At 33.7% G+C, this 27,708-nt stretch overlaps 2 protein-coding genes across 2 annotated transcripts; one reads left to right on the forward strand and one right to left on the reverse strand.

Annotated features, from left to right (window-relative positions):
• LOC144965302 (NADH-ubiquinone oxidoreductase 75 kDa subunit, mitochondrial-like) lies at positions 1 to 27,708 on the reverse strand. The gene is made up of 19 exons (XM_078900523.1): positions 27,099 to 27,708; positions 23,808 to 23,886; positions 22,477 to 22,577; positions 21,851 to 21,958; positions 21,447 to 21,523; positions 18,951 to 19,032; positions 18,228 to 18,370; positions 16,723 to 16,908; positions 15,799 to 15,898; positions 15,358 to 15,507; positions 13,968 to 14,113; positions 13,284 to 13,412; positions 12,851 to 12,917; positions 3,857 to 3,919; positions 2,532 to 2,690; positions 2,133 to 2,286; positions 1,629 to 1,804; positions 1,309 to 1,443; positions 1 to 762 (listed from the first exon to the last, which is right to left on the reverse strand). The coding sequence occupies exons 2-19, from the start codon at positions 23,869 to 23,871 to the stop codon at positions 592 to 594; spliced, it is 2,211 nt and encodes a 736-aa protein (XP_078756649.1). The 5' UTR covers positions 23,872 to 23,886; positions 27,099 to 27,708; the 3' UTR covers positions 1 to 591.
• Positions 9,832 to 10,881, forward strand: LOC144966646 (uncharacterized). Its single transcript, XM_078903406.1, has 3 exons — positions 9,832 to 9,953; positions 10,303 to 10,401; positions 10,740 to 10,881. Exons 1-3 carry the CDS (start codon positions 9,844 to 9,846, stop codon positions 10,879 to 10,881), a joined length of 351 nt encoding a protein of 116 aa, XP_078759532.1. The 5' UTR covers positions 9,832 to 9,843.

The raw sequence follows: 27,708 nt of genomic DNA on the forward strand, positions 1-27,708 counted from the left end.
TTTCGACTTTTAATCTTTGTGATTTATTTCACTTTATGTACATTATTTTCACACACAATCATTCACAAACTACTTCTTACAACAAATATAAAATTCTATCATATAACGTTACAAGGTTCTTGTCCTGGTGATGCTGATTGGTAATATCACATCACTATCACAGATGGACGAACCTATGTTGAAAGATTTCAATCTTGTAATTCTAACCTATTAAAAGTAAACAAAATCTTTTGCAACTCATACAAAAACATATTGAAATGAATCTTTTGTGTACATAAATATGTACATATTTTCAAACAGATGACATGACTTTACATATGTATATAAAGCTAAGTCAATAATAGTTATCTGGAATAGAAATAAAACATCAAATCAAATACAAACTTTTTTTTCTTTTCAATTACGTCGAAGCCAAAAAGCATATATTATTGTGAAACAAAGAGATGAACCTATACATTTTATAAATCACAAGTTATCATTTCTTTCTAATCTTTTTTTTTTTTCTGTATGTTTACTTTAAATTTTCTAACCTCACTTCACAGAAACATATAAATAATTTGAAATGAAAAGAATCTAATCATAATAATCATATCATGCTTCAGGCTTGGAGTATGGGTTGGATTCTGATTCTGTTACAGCCTGGACACACTTGGCCATGGTCTGAGAGGCGCGAGATATAGGGTCAGTCATGTAGAAATCTTTTAATTCCAGCAGAGAAGGAGTGAGAGGAGCAGCTTTGGTCGAGGAGGAACTTTTGCTATCCTAAAAGTTGAAACGATAAAAATAAAAATAACATTGATGTCTTAGAATGGGTGACAGTACTTAATATGTAGAAATACAATGACGAAATGAAGATGATGAATATGAAAATGATACTCATGCCACTGCTGCTATTGCTGATGATGATGATGATGATGATGATGATGATGATGATGATGATGATGATGACGATAATGATAGAAAATAAACCATAGAGTTGGTTCCAAGTGTCAGCCATGACAAAACTTTTTTCTAATGATTGATATAATCTCCTAAAATATTTAAACTCGACAAATGGTGCATTGGCAAAATGTGCTTTTTAAAAATAAATATTGTCATACAGGAATGTCTTTAAAATACAAGGTGAAAATGAATACCTAAAAATAAATGTGTTTTTTTTTTTTTTGTGTGCTTATTTAAATATATCAAGGAAATATTTCAATTCAACTGTTTGAAAGAAAATTTCTCAACGAGAGTCTTTTCAACCAAGTCACATACTTAAATTGTACTGTTTCTTAACATTCATATAGATAAAAATATACAACTAACCTTTGCTAAAGCATCAGCCAAAGCAGAAAAATTGGCCCTCTCAACTTTTCCTGGGTGGCTAAAAGTAGGCGAAATCTCTATAAGTCTTTTGTGCACATCACTAGATTTTTCAAAAGGTAGAGTCACTCCCAAAATCTGAAAAGAGAAAAAATGAAAAATCCAATATTATATATTTAAAAAAACAAAAATTAGACACCCATAGCATTCATCTATAGAATGAATGAAACTTTATTACTCTTTGTTATTGGTTTGGACCACCAATTCAAAGATTAGATCTCATTAAATTGAATGAAAAAAAATAATTTTTAAATACAAGTTACCTCCGATAAGGCTCGGATGATTTTCCAGTCATGACGGGCAGCCCCTGGTGGTGACACAGCTTGTCTGGCAATCTGAGCTCTGCCTTCCGTGTTGACATAAATGGCATCCTTCTCTGTGTAGGCAGCGCCTGGCAGAACAACATCAGCTATCTGGGCACCATTATCACCATGATGGCCTAGAGTGGAAGAATACATAAATAGTGTAAGAAAGTCGTGCCAGAACTGACGTGTCTGCTTTCTCATATAAATTTAAAGAAACAATAAATGTTTTCATAAAATGATAAAATTAGAAATCTTTCTATTAGATGTTTTGCACCATGACTATACAACCGTTTAAAATCGCATTCACCTAAATTAATTCAAATGAGAGTAGGAAAAAAAATTATTTGTTATATGTTCAAAACAATAAAAAGTTCAACTTCTGATCCTCAGTGTGAAAAATTCTGAGCTCATTGCTATTCTATTGTGATAGTTAGGTAGTATGGATTGAATTGTCATACATACCAATATACACAACAAGGCAATTGGGACCAAGATCAGCTCTTTGGATGATACCAGCATCAGCTCCAAGGAGGAAGACCACTTTAGGCTTGCTGGCTTTAAGCTCTGTCACACCAGGCTGGTAACCAAGATCAAGAGCCCCAACTTGACTTGCTACCTGTAATACGAGGCATTCGTTCAAAATACATTATACCAATCACTGCATAACCTTAGATTTTCTGAAGCAATACCAATTTGTTTAAATGAAGAAAAAAAATTTCAAAAGAACAATAATGACTACCAGATAAGGCTTAAAAAGTCAACAGACTCTTAACAATACTTTCATATGAAATAAAGCTGCCACAAATGTTTTAATCATACCCAAAAGCTCTCTTTGCACAACCATAAAGTTACCAAACTTACCCTGTGCAAAACATTGAAGACCTTCCATTCCTTGTCACTACATTTTGCACGGGCTTTCTCAGCTATGGATACTGCTGTGTTGTAGATTGCATCACTATCAGATCTCTGCAGAACTGCACTTCCAACAACCACCATTGGTTTCTCAGCACTCTCCAAGGCCTTCAAGAAGAGAATCAAGGGATATAACATAATATTCAATACAATTCAATGAAAATAATGTGAGAAAACGAATGATTTTAAGTTTTGTTAATCAATGCAATGCATAATAAACAGTGATGTTGAGAAGAGTTCCCCAAAGTCTTGATTTGTAAAATAAACAAGACTGTACAAGATCAAGTTCTCAGTTAGCAACATACTGTCAAAAGATATTAAGAGTAATCCACAGTGTCCAGTTAATAATTCTTAGCCTGAGCAATTTGAACATTCAAGCAGTATTCCTCTCTAAAAGCAACGGAACTCAGCATTCATATATAGATGACAATGTATGTCAAAGAACCTTGATCCAGAGTGCAACAAGACATAACAAGACAGAAAAATAGAATTTGAAGTCTAGTTATACCAGAGATCATGTCACAGCACAAGCGCAGGCTGACTTACCCATAACTACACAGCCCAGTTGCTGAGACAAAGCCCATATCACTGTCACCCTGCTCCTTATTAGAATATGTCTTTTCATTGATTTCACATACTATCATCTGCAACATTTGATCACTTTAATTTCATTACAATGCCCTGCGTCGATAATTTTTTCCCCTGATATGATAGTTCTTGAAACTTGTCGTTTACAATAGTATGTGAAATCAACTACATCTTGTTGAAGGCAAGCTTCATGAATCTAAAGTTCACTACTTGAAGAACAGAAATAAAAATGATACAACGATCAGAACCTCTGTGCTTGTGATGTACTCTACTACTTGAGCTACCAAGCTGATTCAGATACAAACAAGTTGATAAATAATGGTCTATAATTCTCACAAATGAAATGAAAGTAAGTAAAACAATTTTGCCATTTAAAATGAAAGCCACATATCAGTACTTTTTTATGATGTGAGAAAACTGAAAAATAATTTCTACACCCAGTAATTTTGAGCATTCATTTACAAGGAATTATCTTGTGGTAAAATATCATTTGTTACCCACTGCCTCAATCCAGTCATATGTCACCATGAACCAGTATTTAATTTCACCTCCACCTGATACCGCTTTGAGGTGGAGGGTAACATTTGTGCTCTGTCACAAAAATAGAGTAAAATCATGATTTGTTCCAGGTACAGTGGCTTGGATAGAAGAAATATTGAACAAAACATTCCAACTTTGATGTTTACCTTTGCAAGAGGATGTTTCCCATTCTTTATATCCTGCAAGACACCAAGACTGTCACCTAGATGCTGTACGAGAAGGAAGAAATAAAATGTGATCAAAAGGTGCATGCATCTTGGTTTTATTTGGATATCTATAATTCTTATCTAGATACAAATACGCGATACTGTGTAATGTGGGATAGAAGACACATCAAACGAACTCTGTCAGAAGATCCCATCCAGCTACCTGGAGAGGTACCATAAAGTCAACTAAGAAAATAGACCAATATTTTATCAGAGTTGAATGCTGCAACAACCAGAGAAATTTTATATTCTATAAGATTCTATGAGCATTGCTCTTGGAGAACACCCTTATTCCTCTCTTTAAACGCCTAATTCATTGGGCAAGTCTTCTACATCCATAATTCAAAATGTGTGATTTATCTATTTCTAAAAAGAGCAGTGATATGAGGAAGCAATAAAAATTTAATTGCTGAGTACTGAAAATTGTGATACATTTAATTTTTAAAATTCAGAATTATTATGATTTATTATAAACTGTAGAACCAATTCTCTAGATTTTCTCCCAGAATTCCCCATACCATTCATAGCAGAATATTTTATGTGCCCCATCATTGAAACAATATAAGAACATAACACGACACAGAAAATAAAGTTATACAGAACTTTGTTATGAGATAATTTTGCAAATGCCCTATGCAATGTCATTTTACTTTAGCTCAAGCTCAAACCAAAGTTTGATATGACATATAAGGTGCTTACACGGTTTGATCACAAAATAATTATTGCAAGACAGCAAGAAATAGCTTCCTTCAAATGCTACCGGGAGAGGGGTATCATACACTCAACATGGGTAAAAGACCAATATTTTAGCAAAAGCTTAATGTGCAAAAACCAGAGAAATCTTTATTCTATTTAGTATTGCTCTTTGAGAACATTCTAAATGCTCTCATAAAACACTTAAGTCATTGAGCAAGTCTTCTCTATATCCAATTCACAGTGTAAGATTTATAAAGCTCTAAAAAGAACAGTGCAATGAGAAAGTAATCAAATTTTAATTGCTGCAAACTTAAAATTGTGATACTATTAATAACAACAAATTAAGAATTATATTTATTATTTATATAGTGTACGAGGTGGAACGAAGAGAAAACCAATTCTTTAGATTTTCTCCCAGAATTCCCCATATAATGTAGACACTTAGCATGTTATGGTAAGACACTGCTGGAGTCTCACCAGATTTTATATGCCACGTCATTGGAACAATTTTATATAAGAACATAACACAACAGAAAATAACATTATGCAGAACATCCATAACTGATATCAATTTGCAAATGCCCAATGCAGTGTTATTACTTTAGCTCAAGCTCAAACCAAAATTCAATATGACATATATGGTGCTTACATGGTTAAAGTTGAACACAGAAAATCATTGGTTTTCTTGATGTCACACCACAATCATGAGAATGTCATTTCAGACCTGCTAATCTTTGGAATATGGAATCAGAGACACCCTACTGCGATTGTGCCCGAATGCTGTGGCCAACTGCATTGACGGTCTAAGCAAACAGAAGACATATAACTTAACTAAATATTAGTATTCTTATATTTGTTGCTTGGAAATTACAGACGACCGAACAAATGGAGAAGAAAAGAAAAAGTAGAAGAAGATGATGTCTGATTTGAGGGGGAAGCTTGTCTTCGTATAATCCAGAGCTTGATGAAAAAACCTCTTGCATTATTAAAGACTTCTGCTTTGCTCTTGCTATTAAGATTTTTCAACATATCATTTTCAAAACTTCCTAGATCTAGATCTTTGTTCAACAGCTGATTCTTTTCCAAAGTATAATCAACTTCCAGAATGTCACTTTCACACTCCCTGATGACTGACGGCCTTATTAATCTTTTTAATGTCCCTGAAAAGGTCTAACAAAATTGCCCGATGTCGTAGAAAAAAATTGCATTTAAATATTTTTCTTTTTAAAAATTATTTTGTAAAACTTTTTGCTTTTCCCCAAAATTGAAATCCAGGACTGTCTCGAACAATGAGAGACAGTTGGCAGGTCTTTCATTTGCTTTTAATTACTTGGGTTTGAACACAAAATAATTAATGCAACACAGTATGAACTGGCGTCCTTCATTGGAGAGAGGTACCATGCACTCAACACGGGTAAGAGACCAATGTCACACCATTATTTTATCAAAAGTTTAATGCCACAAAAACCAGAGAAATCTTAGATTTATTTAGCATGGCTCTTTGAGATCATTTAAATTGCTTTCTTAAAACACCAAATTTATTGGGCAAGTCTTCTCCATTTCCAATTCACATATGTAAGATTTATAAAGCTCTAAAAAGAACAGTGCAACGAGGGAGTAATAAATATCTAATTGTTGCATGCTCAAAATGCTACATATTTCAAGCTCAGAATTAATAAAATGAATTATATAATGTACGAGGTGGTACGAAGAGAAAACCAATTCTCTAGATTTTCTCCCAGAATTCCCCATATAATGTAGACGCTTGACATGTTATGGTAAGACATTACTGGAGTCATAACAGAACACTATATATGTCACGTCACTGGAACAATTTTATAAAAGAACAAAACACAACAGAAAATAAAAGTTATGCAGAACAACATTATCTGATGTAATTTTACAAATGTCCTTTCAATGTCAGATTTACTTTAGCTCAAACCAAAGTTCAATATGACATATATGGTGCTTACATGGTTTAGTTTAACACAGAAAATCATTGATTTTCTTCATGTCATGTCGCAATCATGAAAATGTCATTTGCTTTTAATTAATTGGGTTTGAGCACAAAATAATTATTGCAAGACAGTATGAACTGGCTTCCAGGAGAGAGGTACTGAGCACTCAACAAGGGTATTAGTGCCAAAACAACCAGAGAAATCTTAGATTCTATTTAGCATAGATCTTCGAGATCATTTTCAATGTTCTCTTAAATCACTAAATTCATTGGGCAAGGTATCTCTATATTCAATCACAGTGTAAGATTTATAAAGAAAGCTCTATAACGAGGGAGTAATAAATATCTAATTGATGCAAACTCAAAACTGTGATACATTTCAAGCTCAGAATTATTAAAATGGATTATATATTGTATGAGGTGGAACGAAGAGAAAAACAACTCTCAAGATTTTCTCCCAGAATTCCCCATATAATGTAGACGCTTACATGTTATGGTAAGACATTGCTGGAGTCATACCAGAATATTTTATATGCCACGTCATTAGAACAATTTTATATAAGAACATAACTGGATAGAAAATAAAGATATGAAAAACATTGTTATCAGATATATAAGATGCTTACATGGTTAAAATTGAACACAGAAAATCATTGTTTTTCTTGATGTCGCACCACAATCATGAGAATGTCATTTCAGACCTGCTAATCTTTGGAATATGAAATCAGAGACACCCTACTGCGATTGTGCCCGAATGCTGTGGCCAACTGCATTGACGGTCTAAGCAAACAGAAGACATATAACTTAACTAAATATTAGTATTCTTATATTTGTTGCTTGGTAATTACAGACAACCGAACAAATGGAGAAAAAAAGAAAAAGTAGAAGAAGATGATGTCTGATTTGAGGGGGAAGCTTGTCTTCGTATAATCCAGAGCTTGATGAAAAAACCTCTTGCATTATTAAAGACTTCTGCTTTGCTCTTGCTATTAAGATTTTTCAACATATCATTTTCAAAACTTCCTAGATCTAGATCTTTGTTCAACAGCTGATTCTTTTCCAAAGTATAATCAACTTCCAGAATGTCACTTTCACACTCCCTGATGACTGACGGCCTTATTAATCTTTTTAATGTCCCTGAAAAGGTCTAACAAAATTGCCCGATGTCGTAGAAAAAAATTGTATTTAAATATTTTTCTTTTTAAAAATTATTTTGTAAAACTTTTTGCTTTTCCCCAAAATTGAAATCCAGGACTGTCTCGAACAATGAGAGACAGTTGGCAGGTCTTTCATTTGCTTTTAAGTACTTGGGTTTGAACACAAAATACTTAATGCAACACAGTATGAACTGGCGTCCTTCATTGGAGAGAGGTACCATGCACTCAACACGGGTAAGAGACCAATGTCACACCATTATTTTATCAAAAGTTTAATGCCACAAAAACCAGAGAAATCTTAGATTTATTTAGCATGGCTCTTTGAGATCATTTAAATTGCTTTCTTAAAACACCAAATTTATTGGGCAAGTCTTCTCCATTTCCAATTCACATATGTAAGATTTATAAAGCTCTAAAAAGAACAGTGCAATGAGGGAGTAATAAATATCTAATTGTTGCATGCTCAAAATGCTACATATTTCAAGCTCAGAATTAATCAAATGAATTATATAATGTACGAGGTGGTACGAAGAGAAAACCAATTCTCTAGATTTTCTCCCAGAATTCCCCATATAATGTAGACGCTTGACATGTTATGGTAAGACATTACTGGAGTCATAACAGAACACTATATATGTCACGTCACTGGAACAATTTTATAAAAGAACAAAACACAACAGAAAATAAAAGTTATGCAGAACAACATTATCTGATGTAATTTTGCAAATGTCCTTTCAATGTCAGATTTACTTTAGCTCAAACCAAAGTTCAATATAACATATATGGTGCTTACATGGTTTAGTTTAACACAGAAAATCATTGATTTTCTTCATGTCATGTCACAATCATGAAAATGTCATTTGCTTTTAATTACTTGGGTTTGAGAACAAAATAATTATTGCAAGACAGTATGAACTGGCTTCCAGGAGAGAGGTACTGAGCACTCAACAAGGGTATTAGTGCCAAAACAACCAGAGAAATCTTAGATTCTATTTAGCATAGCTCTTCGAGATCATTTTCAATGTTCTCTTAAATCACTAAATTCATTGGGCAAGGTATCTCTATATTCAATCACAGTGTAAGATTTATAAAGAAAGCTCTATAACGAGGGAGTAATAAATATCTAATTGATGCAAACTCAAAACTGTGATACATTTCAAGCTCAGAATTATTAAAATGGATTATATTATATATTGTATGAGGTGGAACGAAGAGAAAAACAACTCTCTAGATTTTCTCCCAGAATTCCCCACATAATGTAGACGCTTGACATGTTATGGTAAGACATTGCTGGAGTCATACCAGAATATTTTATATGCCACGTCATTCGAACAATTTTATATAAGAACATAACTGGATAGAAAATAAAGATATGCAAAACATTGTTATCAGATATATAAGGTGCTTACATGGTTAAAATTGAACATAGAAAATCATTGTTTTTCTTGATGTCGCACCACAATCATGAGAATGTCATTTACTTTTAATTACTTGGTTTGAACACGAAATAATTATTGTAGGACAGCACGAAATGACTTCCTTCATTGGCTACCAGGAAAGAAGCATCATGCACTCAATTAGGGTAAAAGACCAATATTTTTATCAAAATTTTAATGCCACAAAAACCAGAGAAATCTGAGATTCTATTTAGCATGGCTCTATAAGAACATTCCATTTCTCTTAAAACATGAAATTCAATGAGCAAGTCTTCTCTATATCCAAATCACAATGTAAGATTTATCAAGCTCTTTAACTCTCACACGTTCCATAATAGAGATTTCGATCACCGGTGATCGATGGACACGCCCCCCTTCTTTCCTCTCGTTTCGCTTTAAGTGCGCTTTATAATATGCCCCCAAATGGCGATTTTATAATAATTTGCTTAATTTTATACAATAAAAACTACAAAATCTCTAAGAATATTTGATTTTTTCCTCCTAAATCACAAGAAATACGAAAGTATTTGTGTCAGTAACTCGGTTCGTCACTCGACTTCCGCCATCTTGTTTTGACAGTCGACTTGTCGTCTCTACTCACAAATTTACTCAAAATAAACTAATTAGATACATTTTACAATGACTTATTGTACCGAAAAAGTGGTCTACGATATCTGATACATGAATGAAGACAGTGACGATGAAAATTACGCCTCTGTTCCCGAGAATATGATGCCTGATGGGGACCTGCTCTACTCACCAAATCTGGACTCGAATGACGAACCTGACGAGTAAGTATTTTTCTCAACTTTTCACAATTACATCCTCTGACATCATGTTCAAGTCAAAAAACGCACATCCTCTTGAACCCTGATCTTTCTTTTATCAGTTTCTATTTTCTATTAAGTTATTATTTATTTTTTCACTTTTCACCTGATTTACGAAGCATAGAAGTTGGGCAAGTGGTTAGCTGAAAATGTAAACAAACATGGCTGACAATAGAAGTAGAGAGCCATGTATTTCAACAAGGAGTGATACAACTTTATTTTTATTTCTGACTTTTAGAAATTAAGATTGTGATATTTTGTGAGAGCAGCTTTTAACAGAATTTTGTTCTTTTTTTATTTCTTTTTAACGCAGTGAGACCCAAATCCAAGTACAAGATGAGGATTATGAAGATGTCACTCGTATCCCTGGTGTTGCAAGTATGAGTACAAGTAAAAGAAGTCATGACGAAAGGTGAGCAGGAATCATATTATTATACTCTATTCAGATGCACTTTGGAAGTATGACATTCTAAAAATTATCATTAGTTTATAAATTGCTTCAAATGGTTGGTATGAAGCAATGTTTTAGTATGTGGCTCACAAATAGTGAAGGTAAGAATTTCATGGGTTCACAGGGAACATGAGAATGACAAACAGTTGATATACTGAATTTTGTTACTTTTGTGTATGGACTGAGTCAAACTGTCAATATTTTGTTTATTTGGTTTACCTTTGACTTATTAAATTTTTTTTTGCAATTCTAATTCTTTTTTTTCTTTTTTTCTTTTTAAAAAATTCATCTCATTTCAGGTCTCAAATTCCATCTCATGAGATTCCTGGCCCTTCCAAACCCAAGAAAGTGCGCCTTGATCCTGGTCCCACAACCCATGTCCCACCTTTTTGGCCTGAACTTGTCCCTAGTCTATTGTATGCCGGATGTGTTGAAGTTTGAGTTTGTAATTTATTTATTTTTGTGGAAGATTGCCATATGGTTTTCAAAATTTACAGTGACTTTTCTCAAAAAATGCAAATATTATTCTTCTGATTTATATAATCAAATGCCTTTACAAGTGCAGTTTTGTGAAATAAATATGTCACTTGTGAATGAATTACTATTCTGGAATGTAAAATGAACCATATAATTCATTTAATCAGTCAATATCACTCATTTGAAGTAAAGCAGACCAATTTGAAATTGAAACTGTCATTTTTGTGATGTTTTTTGTTCACATATATATGACTCATATTAAGTAAATATTGAACTAATATGTAATATTTGTAATCAGCTGTATGATTTCAAGTGTTATGGTCATTATTTTCCTCAACCATAAAAGAAATATCACATTATGGACAAACAAAAAGGCTATTAAGTTCTTTTATGTCAAATAATGCTGGATTATGCCCCTTTTTTCCAGAAACATTGCTCGTCTCTAAGACCCTCTCAAATACTCATTTTCAGGAAATTTGCAATGAATTTTGTAAATAATCTGCAAAATATGTTGTTTGTTTGGAAAATAAATGATATTTGATTATATTTCATAACCTGAATTTTTTTCCCTCTTAGTGATTGAGAAATGTGTTGTTTTTGTGATAATTTTTTGAGACCCTACCCCAGCACATAAATCTGATTTATGTCTCGGAGAGGGTTTCAATTGTGGTATAGACATGTCACTGTGATAGTATGATCATTGGCAAGTACAATGATATATAACTTTACATGGTTGTGGGCCAGTAGAATGGGTTAATGGACATTTTAAAAGCACTACCCAGTCATTTTTCACTCTAGCTTTAAAATAATGGAACGTTTGAGAGTTAAAAAACAGTGCAATGAGAGAATAATTAATATCTAATTGTTGCACATTCAAATTTGAGATACATTTCAAGCTCAGAATCATTAAAATGAATGTTATATTGTACGAGGTGGAACGAAGAGAAAAACAACTCTAGATTTTTTCCCAGAATTCCCCATATAATGTAGACGCTTGACATGTTATGGTAAGACATTACTGGAGTCATAAAATAATACTTGATATGCCACGTCATTGAAACAATTTTATAAAAGAATATAACACTATAGAAAACAAAAGTTATGCAGAACATTGTTATCTGATATAATTTTGCAAATGCAAAACCCAAGTAATGACATTCTCATGATTGTAGTTCAACATTAACTTTATCTCAAATTCAAACCAATTTGATATAACATATATGGTGCTTGCATGGTCAATGTTGAACACAGAAAATCATTGGTGGTCTTGGTGTCGAACCATAATCATGAAAATGACATTTGCTTATAATTACTTGATTTTGAACACAAAATAATTATTGACTAAAAGTTTATTTGTAATCATTATCAATATGAATACCTGCCAAACGCAAGAAACATTTTATCTCAAGAAATTTTTATCAAGCTGGGTTGGACCAATTTAAGCAGACATTTAACAAACTAGTTAAATACTTTCCTTAGACATTTACACCAATATAAATCATGGAATTTAAAAAATGATAAAATTGGGACTTTTCAGAATTTTTATTATCATTGTGGATTGTGTGAGGTGAAACAAAGAAAAAATCAATCCTCCTGGTTTTATCCCAGAATTCCTCGCATAATTAAGATGTTTAACATGTCATGGTCAGACATTGCTAAAGTCATACCAGAATCTTGTAAATGTCAGGCCATTGACACAAAAACAGTATAAATCAATATGAGACAACAGAAAATAATAGTAGTAATTTTGAAATTGCAGGATGCAATGCCAAATTTATTTTCAGCTTAAATCCTAGTTTGGTATGGCATATGGCACTTGCATAAACATACCAATATGTATAAGCAGTTGCATATCTGAAATTAATTAGCACAAACAATCTTTGCACCAATATGTTAACTTACTACAGGAGATATGTAAAGGGTATTTACTTACATCATACTCATAAGATAAATCTACAGGAGATCCAACTACTGCCACCCTAGTGTCATTGTTGATCCAACTGAAACAGAACAAGAAATATTAATCCGTGAAATAAACTGTATCAAATTGTTATCATTTATCAAAAAAAAAAAAAAAAAAAAAAAAGAGGATTCATTTTAAAAAAGCACATGAAATGAGTTTGAGGTCACCACCCTGGAACATTTTTATACACACTGTATGTATAATGACTTCTAGTGAATATAAACTTTTAAAATGTAGACAATTTTAAAGGGTTATTGAAGAAAATGGGCATTGAGATAGGTGATCATGCTGTTCAAGTATCAAGATATAACTGACTAGGCATGTCATCCCCACATTGTTTTTTCTTTTTAATGTCAGTCAAAAGCATTTTATGGAACTCTGAAAAGTTAGACGTCTAGCATACCTTTTCCTAATTCTTGCATTGACAAGAGGAGCCTCTAGCCTTGGATTAGTACCTACTAAGAGGATCAAGTCAGAATCTTCAATGCCACTGATGGAGGTGTTCATGATGTAGTTGGATCTGAAGTCAACTCTGATTTGACAAATTATTAAAGACAAAAACTAAAATATTTGAAGCAAGAACCACCTGTGAAGCAAAGAAACTTTAAAAAATAAAATTGATTAATGACGATGATAATACTGAATGACAGATTGAAAGACTCGTTCATAAAGTTATGGAATGTAGTCTGGTGGTTGACTTCAGACCAGTTTTGACAATAATATTATAATAAGTTATATGAGCCTGGTCGTCAGAAGAATTCTTGAAATACTTCAGTGATCTTATAAAAACTCAATCATAAATTTAGTATGAAACTACCATTTTTGCTCACTGCATTGTTGTTATACAAAAAAAAAACCAAAAAAAACAAACAAACAAAAAAAAAACGACAATGGGCTTTGGCAAACCAATTTTGAGGATGAGCAATTTTAATTATAAATATTAATCCAAATGTCATCAGTAATTCAATAAGTTAAAATACTCATTTAACCATTGAAAAAAAATCTCTCTTTGTTTACAGTCAATTGAGAAACATATACTAGTATATAAATTCACATTAATAAACATTCGATAGGAATGCTTTATTACCCAGATCCATTGGTTGGGAAAGATTCTTCAGTACACACTATTTCAGAGCCGAGCCGATTCAACATATCTTTCAAACAGACAAGGGTTTCAGCATCTACCAAGCCACCAGCAAGTCCAGCTATTTTGTCTCCTTCTGTGGCATTCACCTGAAATGAATATCATTATTGTTTGATAATCAAATAATTTGTTCTTATAAAAGTTTTTTAAAGAAGAAAGAAAAAGAAAAAGGAGTGGCGAGACCAATTAAAAGTATTGAAAAAAAAAAGAGTTTGAGCTTCAAGCAGCAACATTTTCATTATATGGTAAAATCCAATGTAATCAAACCAATAAGTCAAATCTGTTATTTACATCAATAAAATCCCATCTACAAACACTTTTAAGGCCAAATTCAGATATTTTTTTCTCATTGTTGACACCTCTGTGTGTTTTAAAGCAGCATTTCTCAAAACTGAATCTGTTTCCAAACTGATCAATGCTGTAGCTATTCTTTAAAAAATGGAATATATATGAGAAAGGATGGTGAAATAACTTGTCATTACACGTTCATTCCTTGAAATTTTGATTATTTTGGAGATTCTGCTGTTTTGTTTATTATTTTTGTTGTTGGTTTTGTTTTGCATTCATTTTGTTTTTGTTTTTTCATGTGTGTGTGTGAGAGAGAGAGAGAGAGAGAGAGAGAGAGAGAGAGAGAGAGAGAGAGGGGGGGGGGGTTCTATTTTTAGGTGAATTACAATAACAAACAGATCTTCACAAACAAGCATCCAGGATAAAGAAACACAAAGAAAGTTAGTCCAAACAGAAAAAAGGTTAGATCAAAGAGCAATTCATCCGTGTATCTAGTTTTAAATTACTATAAAGTTCTACCCCAACACTAACACATTGAGAGGTTTCACTCATAGGTTATAAAGTAAGTAAACAAATAAATATCTTACAGAGAGATGATTTGTTTAAAATACCATCTCTCAAAAACAAAAACAAAAAAAAGAAATATATCTGACTACCTCCCTCCTGACAATAGACCCCTGCCAGGGCTCAGGTGAAACCAAATGGGCCTGTTCTAGAACAAGAATACAAATCCCCAAGGAAAACGCGAATGATAAACAAGGCTAGAAGAGATAACAAGATTGACGATTGATGAATCTGCCAATTTAAAAAATTTGGGGGGGGGGGTTAAAAAATATGGATTTTATTGCCTATGACATCGACAGGCCATATAAATGACTGCATATTAAAATTCTTATTGTTGAGGAAGTAGGCATTATGTTTCTTAAGATTGAAACATAATTGTATTTAATACAGAACCTAACAGCTGTCATTTTTTTTTTCAGCATTCAAGCAATGAATTAAAAAGAGAAAGTGAATTTAAAAAAGAGAGAAAAATAAATATTACAATTTCTCCAATCTTGACAAATGCTGTTTCCCAATCTGAGGCAACAAGTTCACCAGCAGCATTTTTCACAAATGGGGTCGTCAGACGCTGCCTCTTGAGTCCATCATAAGCAAAACGAGTCTTATCTGATATCCATTCCTCATTAATGTCCTTAAAAGAGAGTAAACATAAATTTGTAAATAATACGGACACGGGGAACTTAAATCGCAAGTTGAGCAGCTCTAACCTCTAAATGTCACTATCATTTTCATACATTTCATCATCAATTTCATCATCACTAACATTAATAGTATTGATTAAACGTTGTACAGCAGTAGGAGGGACAATGAAAACAAAGTATGGTATTCATATTCAAATTCCTTACAGAATTATTTTTTTTTAATGTATATATATATATAAATAAATATTATATTATATTATATTTTATTATAATAACCCCACCTCATTAAGTCTTGGCAAAATCCTCATCACTTCATTGGTCCTCATACCAACTACAATATTACTTCCAACAGCATCCATTACATCAATACTCTCAATTCGTCTGGAGATATAAAATTGAAGAGGTTTAAAGTCAAAGACATAGGATGGCAAAGATTAAGTATTATTAAAAGCCACACTAATTTGAGATTGTGCCAAAAGGTTGTCTTGCTAATGTACGCCACAAAAATGTTCCAATACTAAGACATTTGGAAAAACTAAGACAAATTTCATTTCACAAATTTCTCTGGAACAGATAATGGAAGAGGAAAAAAAAGAATATTAAAAATCATTTTTCAGAGGTTCAAAAAGTGTAACATATTCAAGCATATTCTCCACAATTTTTTTGAAAATTTAAAAAACTAGTAATTCGACAATTTTGATGCTAGATCTTCAGTTTTATGTTTATTTTTCATAATCTGTCCCAGAGAAACTGGTGAAAATGAAATTTATTTCATAGCTTTTCCAATTAATTTAATATCGGGGTATTTTGTGGAGAATGATACGAAAACAATCCTTTGGCATAGCCTCATATCTATTTTTCTTTAAAACAAAAGAAGCAAACTTATCCAGCCTAAATTATGTGTATCAGAACTGAATTAAATTGATGATTTGAACATGTTTTAGCCCCCCCCCCCCCCCCCCCCCCCCCCCCCCCCCAAGTCAATTCTGGATAACAAGAAGAGTCAGCCACTTCATCAATGCACAACTTAATTTTATTCGACATTACTTTTTCAGCATCCAATCATCAATGCCCAAATAAATGGTAAATGAGTGTTTGCGTTAAATATATCAGAGTATTAAATGGATCACAGCAACAATGGATGTAACGATCCAGAAGTTTATCTTATTGCAAAACAGTTGACTCTCATCAAATTTGTTAAATACCTGTTTTCCCATGGCCTTGATGTAAATGCATAGGGTTTTGATGTGAGGGCTCCAACAGGACAAAGATCAATAACATTGCCTGACAACTCAGATTTAAACATTTTCTCCACATATGTGCCAACTTGCATTTCATTACCACGGCCAGTTGTGCCCAAATCATCCACTCCTGCAACCTCACTTGCAAACCTAAATACAATAAATACAAATTTCACATTGCTATGTTTGTTTTGCAAGTAAATAAACATTTAAATAAAATATATTTAAAAATACCATTGATGTAACTAAAACCTGACATGAAAACCTTGCCTGTTTTTTTTGTTTTGTTTTTTATTTTTTTTTTTGGGGGGGGGGGGGTTTACTGTAACTATATATGTTTGATTCAGGCATTTTGTTTAGTGCAATCGATGATGAAATACTTGCAAATGTGAAGTATAAGGAGCTACATTGAGTGAAAAGAAGATAAGTGAAAAGACATCAATGAAAAGAAACATACAGATAACACTTTTTTTTAAGTACATCTAACATTATCATAAGAGATAAGACAGACACTTGTTTTAGGCACTTTACATGTATATAATAGTTTTCAGCATTTTTTTTACTTTGTCACATTGTTACTTCATATTCATCTACATCTTTAACTGATGGTGACAAAAAGTGAAAAAGTAGGAAAATGTTGAACGATTGCCTTTAAGCGCCATATTTACTGTACTAAACCCCACTTTTAGAGCAATTGAGATGATATACTATCATTGATAATCTAGCTAACTTCTGGAGAGTGAGAAACTGCACCTGTGTGTTCCACGACACATCAACTCTCTCATTGCTAGCACATTGTTTCTAGAAAATGTAATTTTTAAAAGGAGGAAATTTCTCCTCTGGACTCCAAAATCGCGGATTTCCGTGGATCCGAGGAAAACCATCAGCACTGTTTAATGTACATAGTGCATTGTAACTGCCAGAGCAAGAAGAGTCAAATGGTAAAAATAGTGTTTAATAATAATAATAATAATAATAATAATAATAATAATAATAATAATAATAATAATAATAATAATAATAATATACACTTTATTCATCCAAAAAATGGAAATTCGTTTACAGACGTGGCATGCATGAAAATGTATAAACACAAAGTTGAGAATCTATGATTGAGATTCAACAAATGTTCATAGAATGTTTTTTCATTAATCAGTGATGATAATGGCAATGTCAAAAAGGAGGAAAATGTGTATCAGTCCAACTAAAACAAAATCATAACATAAAATATCATAGTTTCGTATATTAATATTATATTACTTCTAGTGTTATAGCTATTCTAAATAGAAAAAACACAACTTACTTTATGTACATTTTTAATGAATTGTCCTTTCCTTAAAATTACTTTTTAAAAATACAAGAGATTTAGAATTAAACAAAATAAAAAGTGGCAGCAGCAAACAACGTCAGGTTCCACTATTCACACATTCATTTTTTTTCTTTTTTAATTGTCATGACTAACAAATTACCTGATGCAACGGGTACAATGGATACATCTTGTCATAATTGTCTTGATTAAGGGACCAACATTTTTATCTTCAACAGCTCTTTTGCCAGAAAAGGCATTATCAACAAATCTGCTCCTGTCACTTCCAAATGCCATTGACTGATCCTGTAGTGATGGAATAATTTTTTTTAAAAATAAGTGAATAAAACAATCTGCTTGCAGCAAAAGAGAATCCTTATTCACTTGTATAATAATATCATATCAATTGGATAACTCCTCAAAATAACACCACCACTGGTGAAAATAAATGACCACAAAAAAAGAGGGAATTTTTCTCCAACCATTGTGATAGAGAACAGCTTACCAATTTCCATTTTATATGGTTTGTTGATGACTGTTGATCTGGTGGTGGGGGTGGTTGTAGTAGTGGTGGTAGGGGTGATGGTGTGTTGGTGGTGAAGGTTGTGGTAGTGGTGGTAGGAATGATGATGTGGTGGTAGTTGTAGTAGTGGTGGTAGGGATGATGGTGTGGTAGTAGTGGTGGTAGGGATGATGATGTGGTAGTTGTAGTAATAGTGGTGGTGGTAGGGATGATAATGTTGTGGTAGTTGTTGTAGTAGTGGTAATAGGGATGATGTGTTGGTGGCGGTTGTAGTAGTGGTGATAGGGATAATGATGATGATTTTTTTCAAATTTCCGGGACAAATCCGGAAAGGTAGGCATGCCTGAGAGATTGGCTGTTTACCTGTAAATCACATTCCCCGCCCTGGTCACAAATTGGACAATCCAATGGATGGTTTACTAATAAAAATTCCATCACACCCTCCCTGTAAAGAGAAATAGTAATAAAATGTTATTTAGATTTCAAAAATAAACTCCGTTCTGACATTTTAAGAGAAAGAGGAAAAGAGGGGAATTGGGTGGGGAGGGGGGGGGGAAGAGAGAGAGAGGGGGGGGGAGGAGAAAGACAGAGAGAGAGAGAGAGAGAGAGAGAGAGAGAGAGAGAGAGAGAGAGAGAGAGAGAGAGAGAGAGAGTCCAGGGGTGAGAATGACTGGTCACAAAAAAGGAAGAAATTTTTCATCGTGAAGATCATGACCCATCCATGCGACCATAACCTATAAATTTGAATTTCACTAAAAATTTATTGAGATGCGATCCAAAATTTGTCTCGCAGCAATTTCTGACACAACTCGGTGGAATTTCAAAAGTTGAAAGTGTAGGGATGATGTGGATTTGTAGTAGTATGGATGATTGTGTGGTGGTGGTTGTAGTAGCTGTGGTAGGAATGATGTGGAGGTAGTTGTAGTAGTAGTGGTGGTAGGGATGATGTTGTGGTGGTTGTAGTAGTAGTGGTGGTAGGGATGATGGTTTGGTGGAGGTTGTAGTAGTGGTGGTGGTAGGGATGACTGTTGTAGTAGTAGTAGTAGTGGTAGGGATGATGATAAGGTGGTGGTTGTATTAGTGGTAGTAGGGTTGATGATGTGGTGGTGGTGGTTGTAGTAGTAGTGGTGGTGGTGGGGATGATGATATGGTGGTGGTTGTAGTAGTGGTAGTAGGGTTGATGATGTGGTGGTAGTTGTAGTAGTAGTGGTGGTAGTGGTAGGGATGATGTGGTACTATTTGTAGTAGTGGTGGTAGGGATGATGATGTGGTGGTGATTGTAATAGTAGTGGTGGTAGAGATGTTGATGTAGTGGTTTTGGTGAGTGTTTTTTTATTCAGTGGTGATAATAGCAATTTGTCAAAAAGGAGGAAAATTTCTCGGTCTATCGATCAAACACAAGCAAAGAAACCTAGTAGTTATTCAGCTTATAAATACAACCAAAGAATCTCTCAAATTCAAAGCCATATATATATATATATATATATATAATATATATATATATATAATATATATATATATATATATATATATATATATAATATATATATATATATATATATATATATATATATATATATATATAGAGAGAGAGAGAGAGAGAGAGAGAGAGAGAGAGAGAGAGAGAGAGAGAGAGAGAAGAGAGAGAGAGAGAGAGAGGGAGAGAGAGAGAGGGAGAGAGAGAGGGAGAGAGAAGAGAGAGAGAGAGAGAGAGAGAGAGAGAGAGAGAGAGAGAGAGAGAGAGAGAGAGAGAGAGAGAGAGAGAGAGAGAGACTTCTTTACCAGAATAACTTATGTATTGACCTTTTGAATTCTATATTAAAAAAAAAAAGAAGAAAAGAGAAATAGAAAGAAGGGCAAAGGGAAAAAAAAAAAAAAAGAGAGAGAGAGAGAGAGAGAGAGAGAGAGAGAGAGAGAGAGAGAGAGAGAGAGAGAGAGAGAGAGATTAAAAAGGCAATAGGTATCTACAACAGAGAGAAAAATCCAGACCCATTTGTCCCTCCTCTTCCCCTTCAACCATCAACTAACTAATCAAAGAACACGACCGGTCTTCTGTACTATTGTGATATCTGGTGCCATACTGTCTGGCCCAACGTCATAAAAACGGGACTGTCATAGAATTTCACAAGACTGAGCACAGGTGTCAAAATATGACATAAGACATAATGGTGATTTTGTGGTTTTGAGGAAAATATTTGACAAGGCAAATTTGAAAAAGGAGGAAATGTGATGGGATGGGCGGAGATAAAATACCATTTAGGCGGAAATCCGCCTTTAGGCGGAAGATTCTCTGCCCAGAGAGAGAGAGAGAGAGAGAGAGAGAGAGAGAGAGAGAGAGAGAGAGAGAGAGAGAGAGAGAGAGAGAGAGAGAGAAAGGGAGAGGGAGAGAGAGAGAGAGAGAGGGAGAGAGAGAGAGAGAGAGAGAGAGAGAGAGAGAGAGAGAGAGAGGAGAGAGAGTGAGAGAGAAAGAATTCAAAAATATTCTTCAAAATTATTTTTTAAATAAAATCTTCAGTCAATAATATTAATAAATAAATGCCTTGTAGGTATAATTACATTCTACAGCATTATCGTGCAAAAGTCAAAGTAAACATTACTATCTTACTTAAACCAACTTTACATGTTTGAGACTATGGCTTTTAAACTTTAATATAATTTTACCTTCAATAAAAACAGAGGCAAAACCTAGAATACCTAGCTATCTGCACAAATTTTATTAAAAACACATTGCTATATCCTTTAGCACAGTGAACTGAATAAGTCTTCAGATAACAGCAAACAAAATATAAAATCCAGTTTAATAAATTGAGGGAAATTAGATTTTTGCATTCCCAAAAATTTTGTGAATGGTTAACTTACCTGGCTTTTCTTGTGAGTGGTGAGTCAGTTTTCACTCTCATTCCTTTCATCACTGGCATGGCACATGATGCAACGGGCTGAAAGAGAAGATTATGACCTTGGAATATTAAATTATTCATCAAAAATAGCAATAATACAATAAGAAAATCTATAATCAAATATAATCAGAGTATTCTACATCTGAGAGTTGGCAATTTCTTTTTTTTTTTTTTTCTTAACCAATAATAACTTAATTATTTGCATAAAATAACATTAAGCATTGTGATACAGATTTTTTTTTGTTTTTCTTTTCAGACATTGAAGCCTACAAAATAAAGCACATACACAATCAAATTCACAAAGTGCTGAAACGATTTGCCAGAACACAAAAACAAGATATTCAAACTGTTTTTAAAAAAGGCTACCTTTGCAGACTTTTCAACTTCAACCAGACACATCCTGCAATTGCCAGCGATGGAAAGTCGGTCATGATAACAAAAACGGGGGATCTCTACACCAGCTTCAGCACAAGCCTGAAAAGTAAATTGAGACAGAAAAAATACTGATCAATTTCGACCACAAATAAGATTGAGAGTGCTAATTTCAAACACCAAATTGCATACAATTAAACTGATTTTCTAGTTATATATCTTACATGACAATTCATATCTTTGATTAAATATCAATAGGACGATGTCATCTTTAAATCCAACGCTAATTCTACGATTACTTATTTCATCATCTCTGCAAAATGTAATCAACTTTTTTTTTTTAAATATTGTTTACAACAGAATTCAATGGGGCAAAGGGTGCTTTGAGATGAGCGTGCAGCTCTTCCAGACTCCAACATATCAAAACGCTTGGAAGAACTACTTAAAGTTTGAATTTCATCTTGAGGACCAATAAAGTGACTTTATTAATTGCTATTATCAGATCTTTATCAAATCATATTCCTTTTTGAAAAAAATCCAAACAACTTAAGACACAATTGAAATACCAAGCATATTTGTTCGAATCTGAGTTTTTAAAATGTCCACACACTTTTACCTACCTGAAGCACAGTTGTACCAGGTTCAACAAAAACTTGTTTGTCATCAACAAAGACTTCCACCATGTCTGGTGTGGGTGCTGGAACAGATGCTTTTGAACATGCTAATTCAAGAAAACCAAAACAAAATAAAATGAATGATTAAACAGAAATACGAGGTAGATAAATCATGGCAAATAATTCATAGCAATTATGATGATGACAAAAGAAGAAAGAAAGAAAAAACAATGAAGGAATATTTTTTTTTACAAAATAAATACATTTTTATTAATAATAATAATAATAATAATAATAATAATAATAATAATAATAATAAACAAAAATCACATTGTGAGCCTGAGCTATACAACATCGGAGTCTGGGCAAATCAACATTTCAAAATTTGTAAACAAAAAAATAATAATAACAAAATTTTTAAAAAATTTTAAACAACAGTTAAAATTATTCGAACACAAATATAACTAAACTCTAAATAAGATATTAAATAATTATCTAAATAATCTGAAACATTAAATAACTGAAAACAGATTATAACTACCATCTCCAGATATTTTTTTCTCAAAAAAACATAGTTCATAGATCAAATAACTATATAAATTAGCAATCATTTTGTCAAATTTAACACTAATTTGTTGCTTCCATTGAAGACCTCCCACCAGTAAATCCTTCAAAACAGGATTAGACTTTTTAAAAATCAGTATATATCTTTTTTTAAAAGCAGAAATCAGCAATTGAGTTTTAAGTGATAATAATAAAACAAAAAATAAATAAAACTCAATTGCAATATACTTGTGAAATAGACAACATTGAAAGACTCAAATTGAGTCATATAACATTAACAATTGTATACATCACATATCATCAAGGGGGAAAACAAAAAAATAAGGAGATAACTAGATAATAACAATCTTATCAGGATTGCCTTAAAAAAACAAAACTGTTTTAAGTTTTGTCATTTTTTTAGAGACTGGAAAATCACAGGGGAAAAAGAAAGGAGTTGGCAGGTCTACAATTAAGCATTGTAAGCAGCAGCAATATATTTGAGAAAAATCTTTAACCGGGGTTAATGAACTGTCTTTGCCATTTGTAGGGAAAAAAAAAAAGGAAAGAAACTGAAAACAAGAATTTTATCAATTTGAGAGGAGTCATCTCTACGAATAATTGTTAAAATATTTTGATATCGAGACTCACAAAAGTTTGATTATATATGGCTGGAAAATGGATACTGATAAAGTGCAGGTCAACTGCCACAGTTTATGCATGAAAACAACAGCATCAACAAAACTTGGAAATATAAAAATTGCAAGATCAGCTCGATGCATTGATTTTCATACCTTGTGTAAATCCAATCAAATTTTTCACTTTTGCAGTACACCGTAAAGGCCAAAGCCGCAACATGACTGAAGTTGTAGCCTGAATTTTTAAAAATAAAAATAATATATAATTCAAAATAATTATCATATAAAAATCTTCATAAAACGTCCTTCACATTTGGTTATCAAAAAGGAATACAAATCTGTTATTTTTATTCAATCTTTATTATAAAGATTTCCCTTATAAAGCTATGCCTGTGTCAAGAAAATAACCATATAAAGATTTATTTTTTAAACACGTTAATAAATATCAGGACTGAACTTCTTTCACATTATAATTTCTGTCTTATGGCATGACAGTGACATGAAGAGACAATTTTCACCCTGATACTGATAAACTGAAAAATACCAGACTCTTGTCAGCCCAACAATGGGGATGGTCTATATTATTACCTTTCCATGCACTCAAGGTCATTGGTCACATTGCAAAATGTATTCAAAGTGACCTACATAGTGAAAAGTATTCACAGTTTTTGAAATATCCAACATCAAAAGTGATCATTTTGCTCAGCTTGACTCATGGGCGTGTTTACAACTTTCATTTCATCAACAAAGCAGTGTGTTTACATTTATTTAGAAATATCCAATCATTGGAAAGCAACAAATCAAGTGACTGATGACTTGGTTGGCCAAAAATCTGAATATAGATCACTCCCGATTATACCTACACGGGCATACTCCCCCCCCCCCCCCCCCCCCCAAATACACCAAACCACTATAAGCCCAAACACACCACTACGGACCACTGGCCACCATCGCCACCCCCACAGGACGAGTAGTCAACAGCCAACAGTACACACACAGGACTAGATCTACTGAGTAACTGAGTCTAGTGTAGACTAGACTAAAGAGGAACTCCTTCTAAGAGTCAACGCCTTCTAAAGGCCACTTCGTCTTGAGCATGCCTTCACGTGAAAGAGATATGTTTTGAAAATAACCTACCTCTGTTTCAAAAAACTAGCATCTTTCAACTTTCTGAGAAACTTTATGATTTTTCACTTTAGTTCGTTTAAAAAATACCACCTGATCTGACCCGTTGAGTCGACTTCGTACGACATTTTCATGTTTACATATTTTAAAGGATGTATTGACAATAATCATTCCCAAACTTCCTGTGTTGATTTTAAAGTGTCATGTGACCGTTTTCAGAAATTTGTCGTCTGCTACAAATAAATAGACCAGTCAACAAAAAAGATTTTCGTTGGAACAGAAAAAAGTGAGTATTAATTCTTGTACATTTTAGAGAGGGTTATAGTTTCATAGCAGACAAGTTGTTTAAATAAAAGGGAATCTTTAAGACATAATTAAGTGAAAAAGTTTAACAATGCTAAAGTTCCCCCTTCTACTTCTTCCTCCCCCTCCTCCCACCAACTCCTCCTCCCACCACCTTCTTCGTCTTCTTCCTCCTCCTCATCCGCCGCCACTACCACACCATCATCATCATATTATTATTATTATTATTAATTAATTAACTCAGTGAAAAGGTACTAACGTGTTCTCAAATGGCATCCTGAGCTTAAGAGTCAGAGTTAGAGAAAGAAAAGGGATAGAAAAGCCTTAAGTACCCCCTGCTTGCATCACATTATGGTTCAACAGCCTTGAGAGTCACTGTGCTTGCCAAAAATGAATTACAGTATTGTTCTTAATATTATTACGATACAATGTTGTATCTCCCAGAATTTTAAAATCGCTCTTTTAATTTCTCATTTCTCATTCCATTACAGTGATCTCTGTCATACGTATAGTTCTTGGGATCTAGAAGAGGATGCTTATGCAGATTGTACGTTTTTAAAAATAATTCTATGTTCAATGCTCATAGAAGAGTAAAAACAAACTTTTTCGTCTGAATTTCTTAATGTAGAGATGTTGCAATCGTGTTGTATACTGGGTTGCAGGCTTGGAACTGCCATTAAACCATTTATTTTATTTTATTTTCGTAATTATAGTAATGGTTAGAAAACTTCAGCGTGCTTATAAGTGAAGTCCTTCTTTGGTGAGCGTGTTGATAAAGGAGTATAATTATATTGCAAAAATCTTGTTTTGCACCCTGAGTGTGCTTATAGACAGACCACTGTATTTTATTCATTCAAAAGAAGATTTGGGAGGGGGGGGGGAAGGACAGAAAGAAAGAAAGAAAGAAAGAAAGAAAGAAAGAAAAGAGAGAAAGAGAGAGAGAGAGAGAGAGAGAGAGAGAGAGAGAGAGAGAGAGAGAGAGAGAGAGAGAGAGAGGGAAGAAGAAAGACAAGAGAGAGAAAAGGAAAGAGAAGAGAGAGGGAAGGGAGAGAGAGAGGGACAGGAGAGAGAGAGAGAGAGGAAGAGAGAGAGAGAGAGAGAGAGAGAGAATGAAGAGAGACAAAGAAGAGAGAAAGAAGAATGAAAGAGAGAAAAGAGAGATGAGAGAGGAGAGAAAGAGAGAAGAGAGGGAAGAATAAAGAAAGAGAGAGAGAGAGATGAGAGAGAGAGAGAAGAGGAGAGAGAGGAGGAGAGAAGGAAGAGAGAGAGAGAGATGAGAGAGAGAGAGCGAGAGAGTTGGGAGGAGAGGGGGAGGGAGATAAACGGAAATTAGAGGCTAGGAACATTACATGCAATATTCATGCACCAGATTGGATATCTACTGACACTTCTTTCCGCAATCTTTTCCTAATAAATATTTTTTAAACTGGTATTACATCCCTTGAATCTTGAACTTGAAAGATGATTGACAACAAAGATATCACAGTCACAGTCGCAAGGAATAGGAATGAAAATCTCGAAACAAATGCATCTTCAAATTTTAACTGCTTTTGAAGGTAGGAGTTAATTATTTTCTCTTTAAACTTTAAATTCATCGTCATCGTGGACAAAGATGGAGTTGGTTCCACCGCCACCGGCCCGTCTCTCTGTCTCTAGACCTAGACTCTTAGCTAGAGGCTAGAAGTAGAAGAGCGAGAAGGTGCATATCTGCATTGTTTTTAAAGTCGGCATTTTTAATGGTCTAAATACCTAGTTCGATATCATCGTTGGCTATTTTAAGTGGCTTATGGTTGATAAAGTATATGTGGTACTTCACAGTCACACTCTGCTCAGGGGTTCAGGCTCAGGCGCAGGACGTAAGACTAAGCCTAAGCTTACTACAAGACACAAGTACAAGTTCAAGTTCAACCCACTTATTGAGAGTAGGAAAACCATTGCATGAACCGTAAAAGAAATAAGCTGCATATTGCATGCCAATACAAAAATTAAAATAATAATATGCTAAAATAATACACGTACAATGAACACCCTTGGTCGATCAAGAGTACGAGTTCAGTTACGTTTAGTCTTCAAGCCTTCCAGTGGTTTGGTTGAGAGATAAATCCAACCCAATGTTGTGTCTTTCTGCAAACTTCCGGTGACCTCCATGAATTAAAAGTGATTCAGGGGCACAATTAAGTAAAGACGACGACGACGACGACGACGGGGTTACCATTGTCTACCTTCTTGTAGTAGGCTTGTCTGTTGGATTAATGCCTATCAATATCCGCATAACACTTATCATTAATATTATGATATTATAACAACCAATGAATAGTATCGTCCATCGTGGTTTGTCCTCTTGAGCACGTTGCCGGTCAGTTGTCTCCACGTATCACGATCCTCTGCGTTGCTTTTATAATCACTTTTGGCTATTCTAATCTTAGGTTATTTAAATATGGCATTCTCTGTCTTCCTCTAGCTCTCTTTCCTTCAATCAGAGATGTTACCAACTTTTCTATTCCGTTTCTTCTCCACACGTGTCCCAGAAACCGTAACTGCCTCTTTCTGATGGTATCCATCAACATTCTTCCTTTTCTTACCTTCGCCAACACTTCCTCGTTCGTCGTTCGTATACTTACTTGTCTGT

Source organism: Berghia stephanieae, chromosome 2, assembly GCF_034508935.2.
Source record: "Berghia stephanieae isolate SIO BIC M18660-M18661 chromosome 2, UCSD_Bste_1.3, whole genome shotgun sequence".
NCBI lineage: Eukaryota > Metazoa > Mollusca > Gastropoda > Nudibranchia > Aeolidiidae > Berghia > Berghia stephanieae.

What these genes read in the sequence shown, in the direction of transcription:
- LOC144966646 (XM_078903406.1), top strand. Translation starts at nt 9,844, where the DNA reads ATGAATGAAGACAGTGACGATGAAAATTACGCCTCTGTTCCCGAGAAT. An exon ending in TCGAATGACGAACCTGACGA is followed by an intron (nt 9,954 to 10,302) that starts GTAAGTATTTTT and finishes TTTTTAACGCAG; the next exon opens with TGAGACCCAAATCCAAGTAC. An exon ending in AAAAGAAGTCATGACGAAAG is followed by an intron (nt 10,402 to 10,739) that starts GTGAGCAGGAAT and finishes ATCTCATTTCAG; the next exon opens with GTCTCAAATTCCATCTCATG.
- LOC144965302 (XM_078900523.1), bottom strand. Translation starts at nt 23,871, where the DNA reads ATGTTGCGGCTTTGGCCTTTACGGTGTACTGCAAAAGTGAAAAATTTG. An exon ending in GCGGGGAATGTGATTTACAG is followed by an intron (nt 18,371 to 18,950) that starts GTAAACAGCCAA and finishes CCATCACTACAG; the next exon opens with GATCAGTCAATGGCATTTGG. An exon ending in GGAAACATCCTCTTGCAAAG is followed by an intron (nt 2,691 to 3,856) that starts GTAAACATCAAA and finishes CTCTTCTTGAAG; the next exon opens with GCCTTGGAGAGTGCTGAGAA.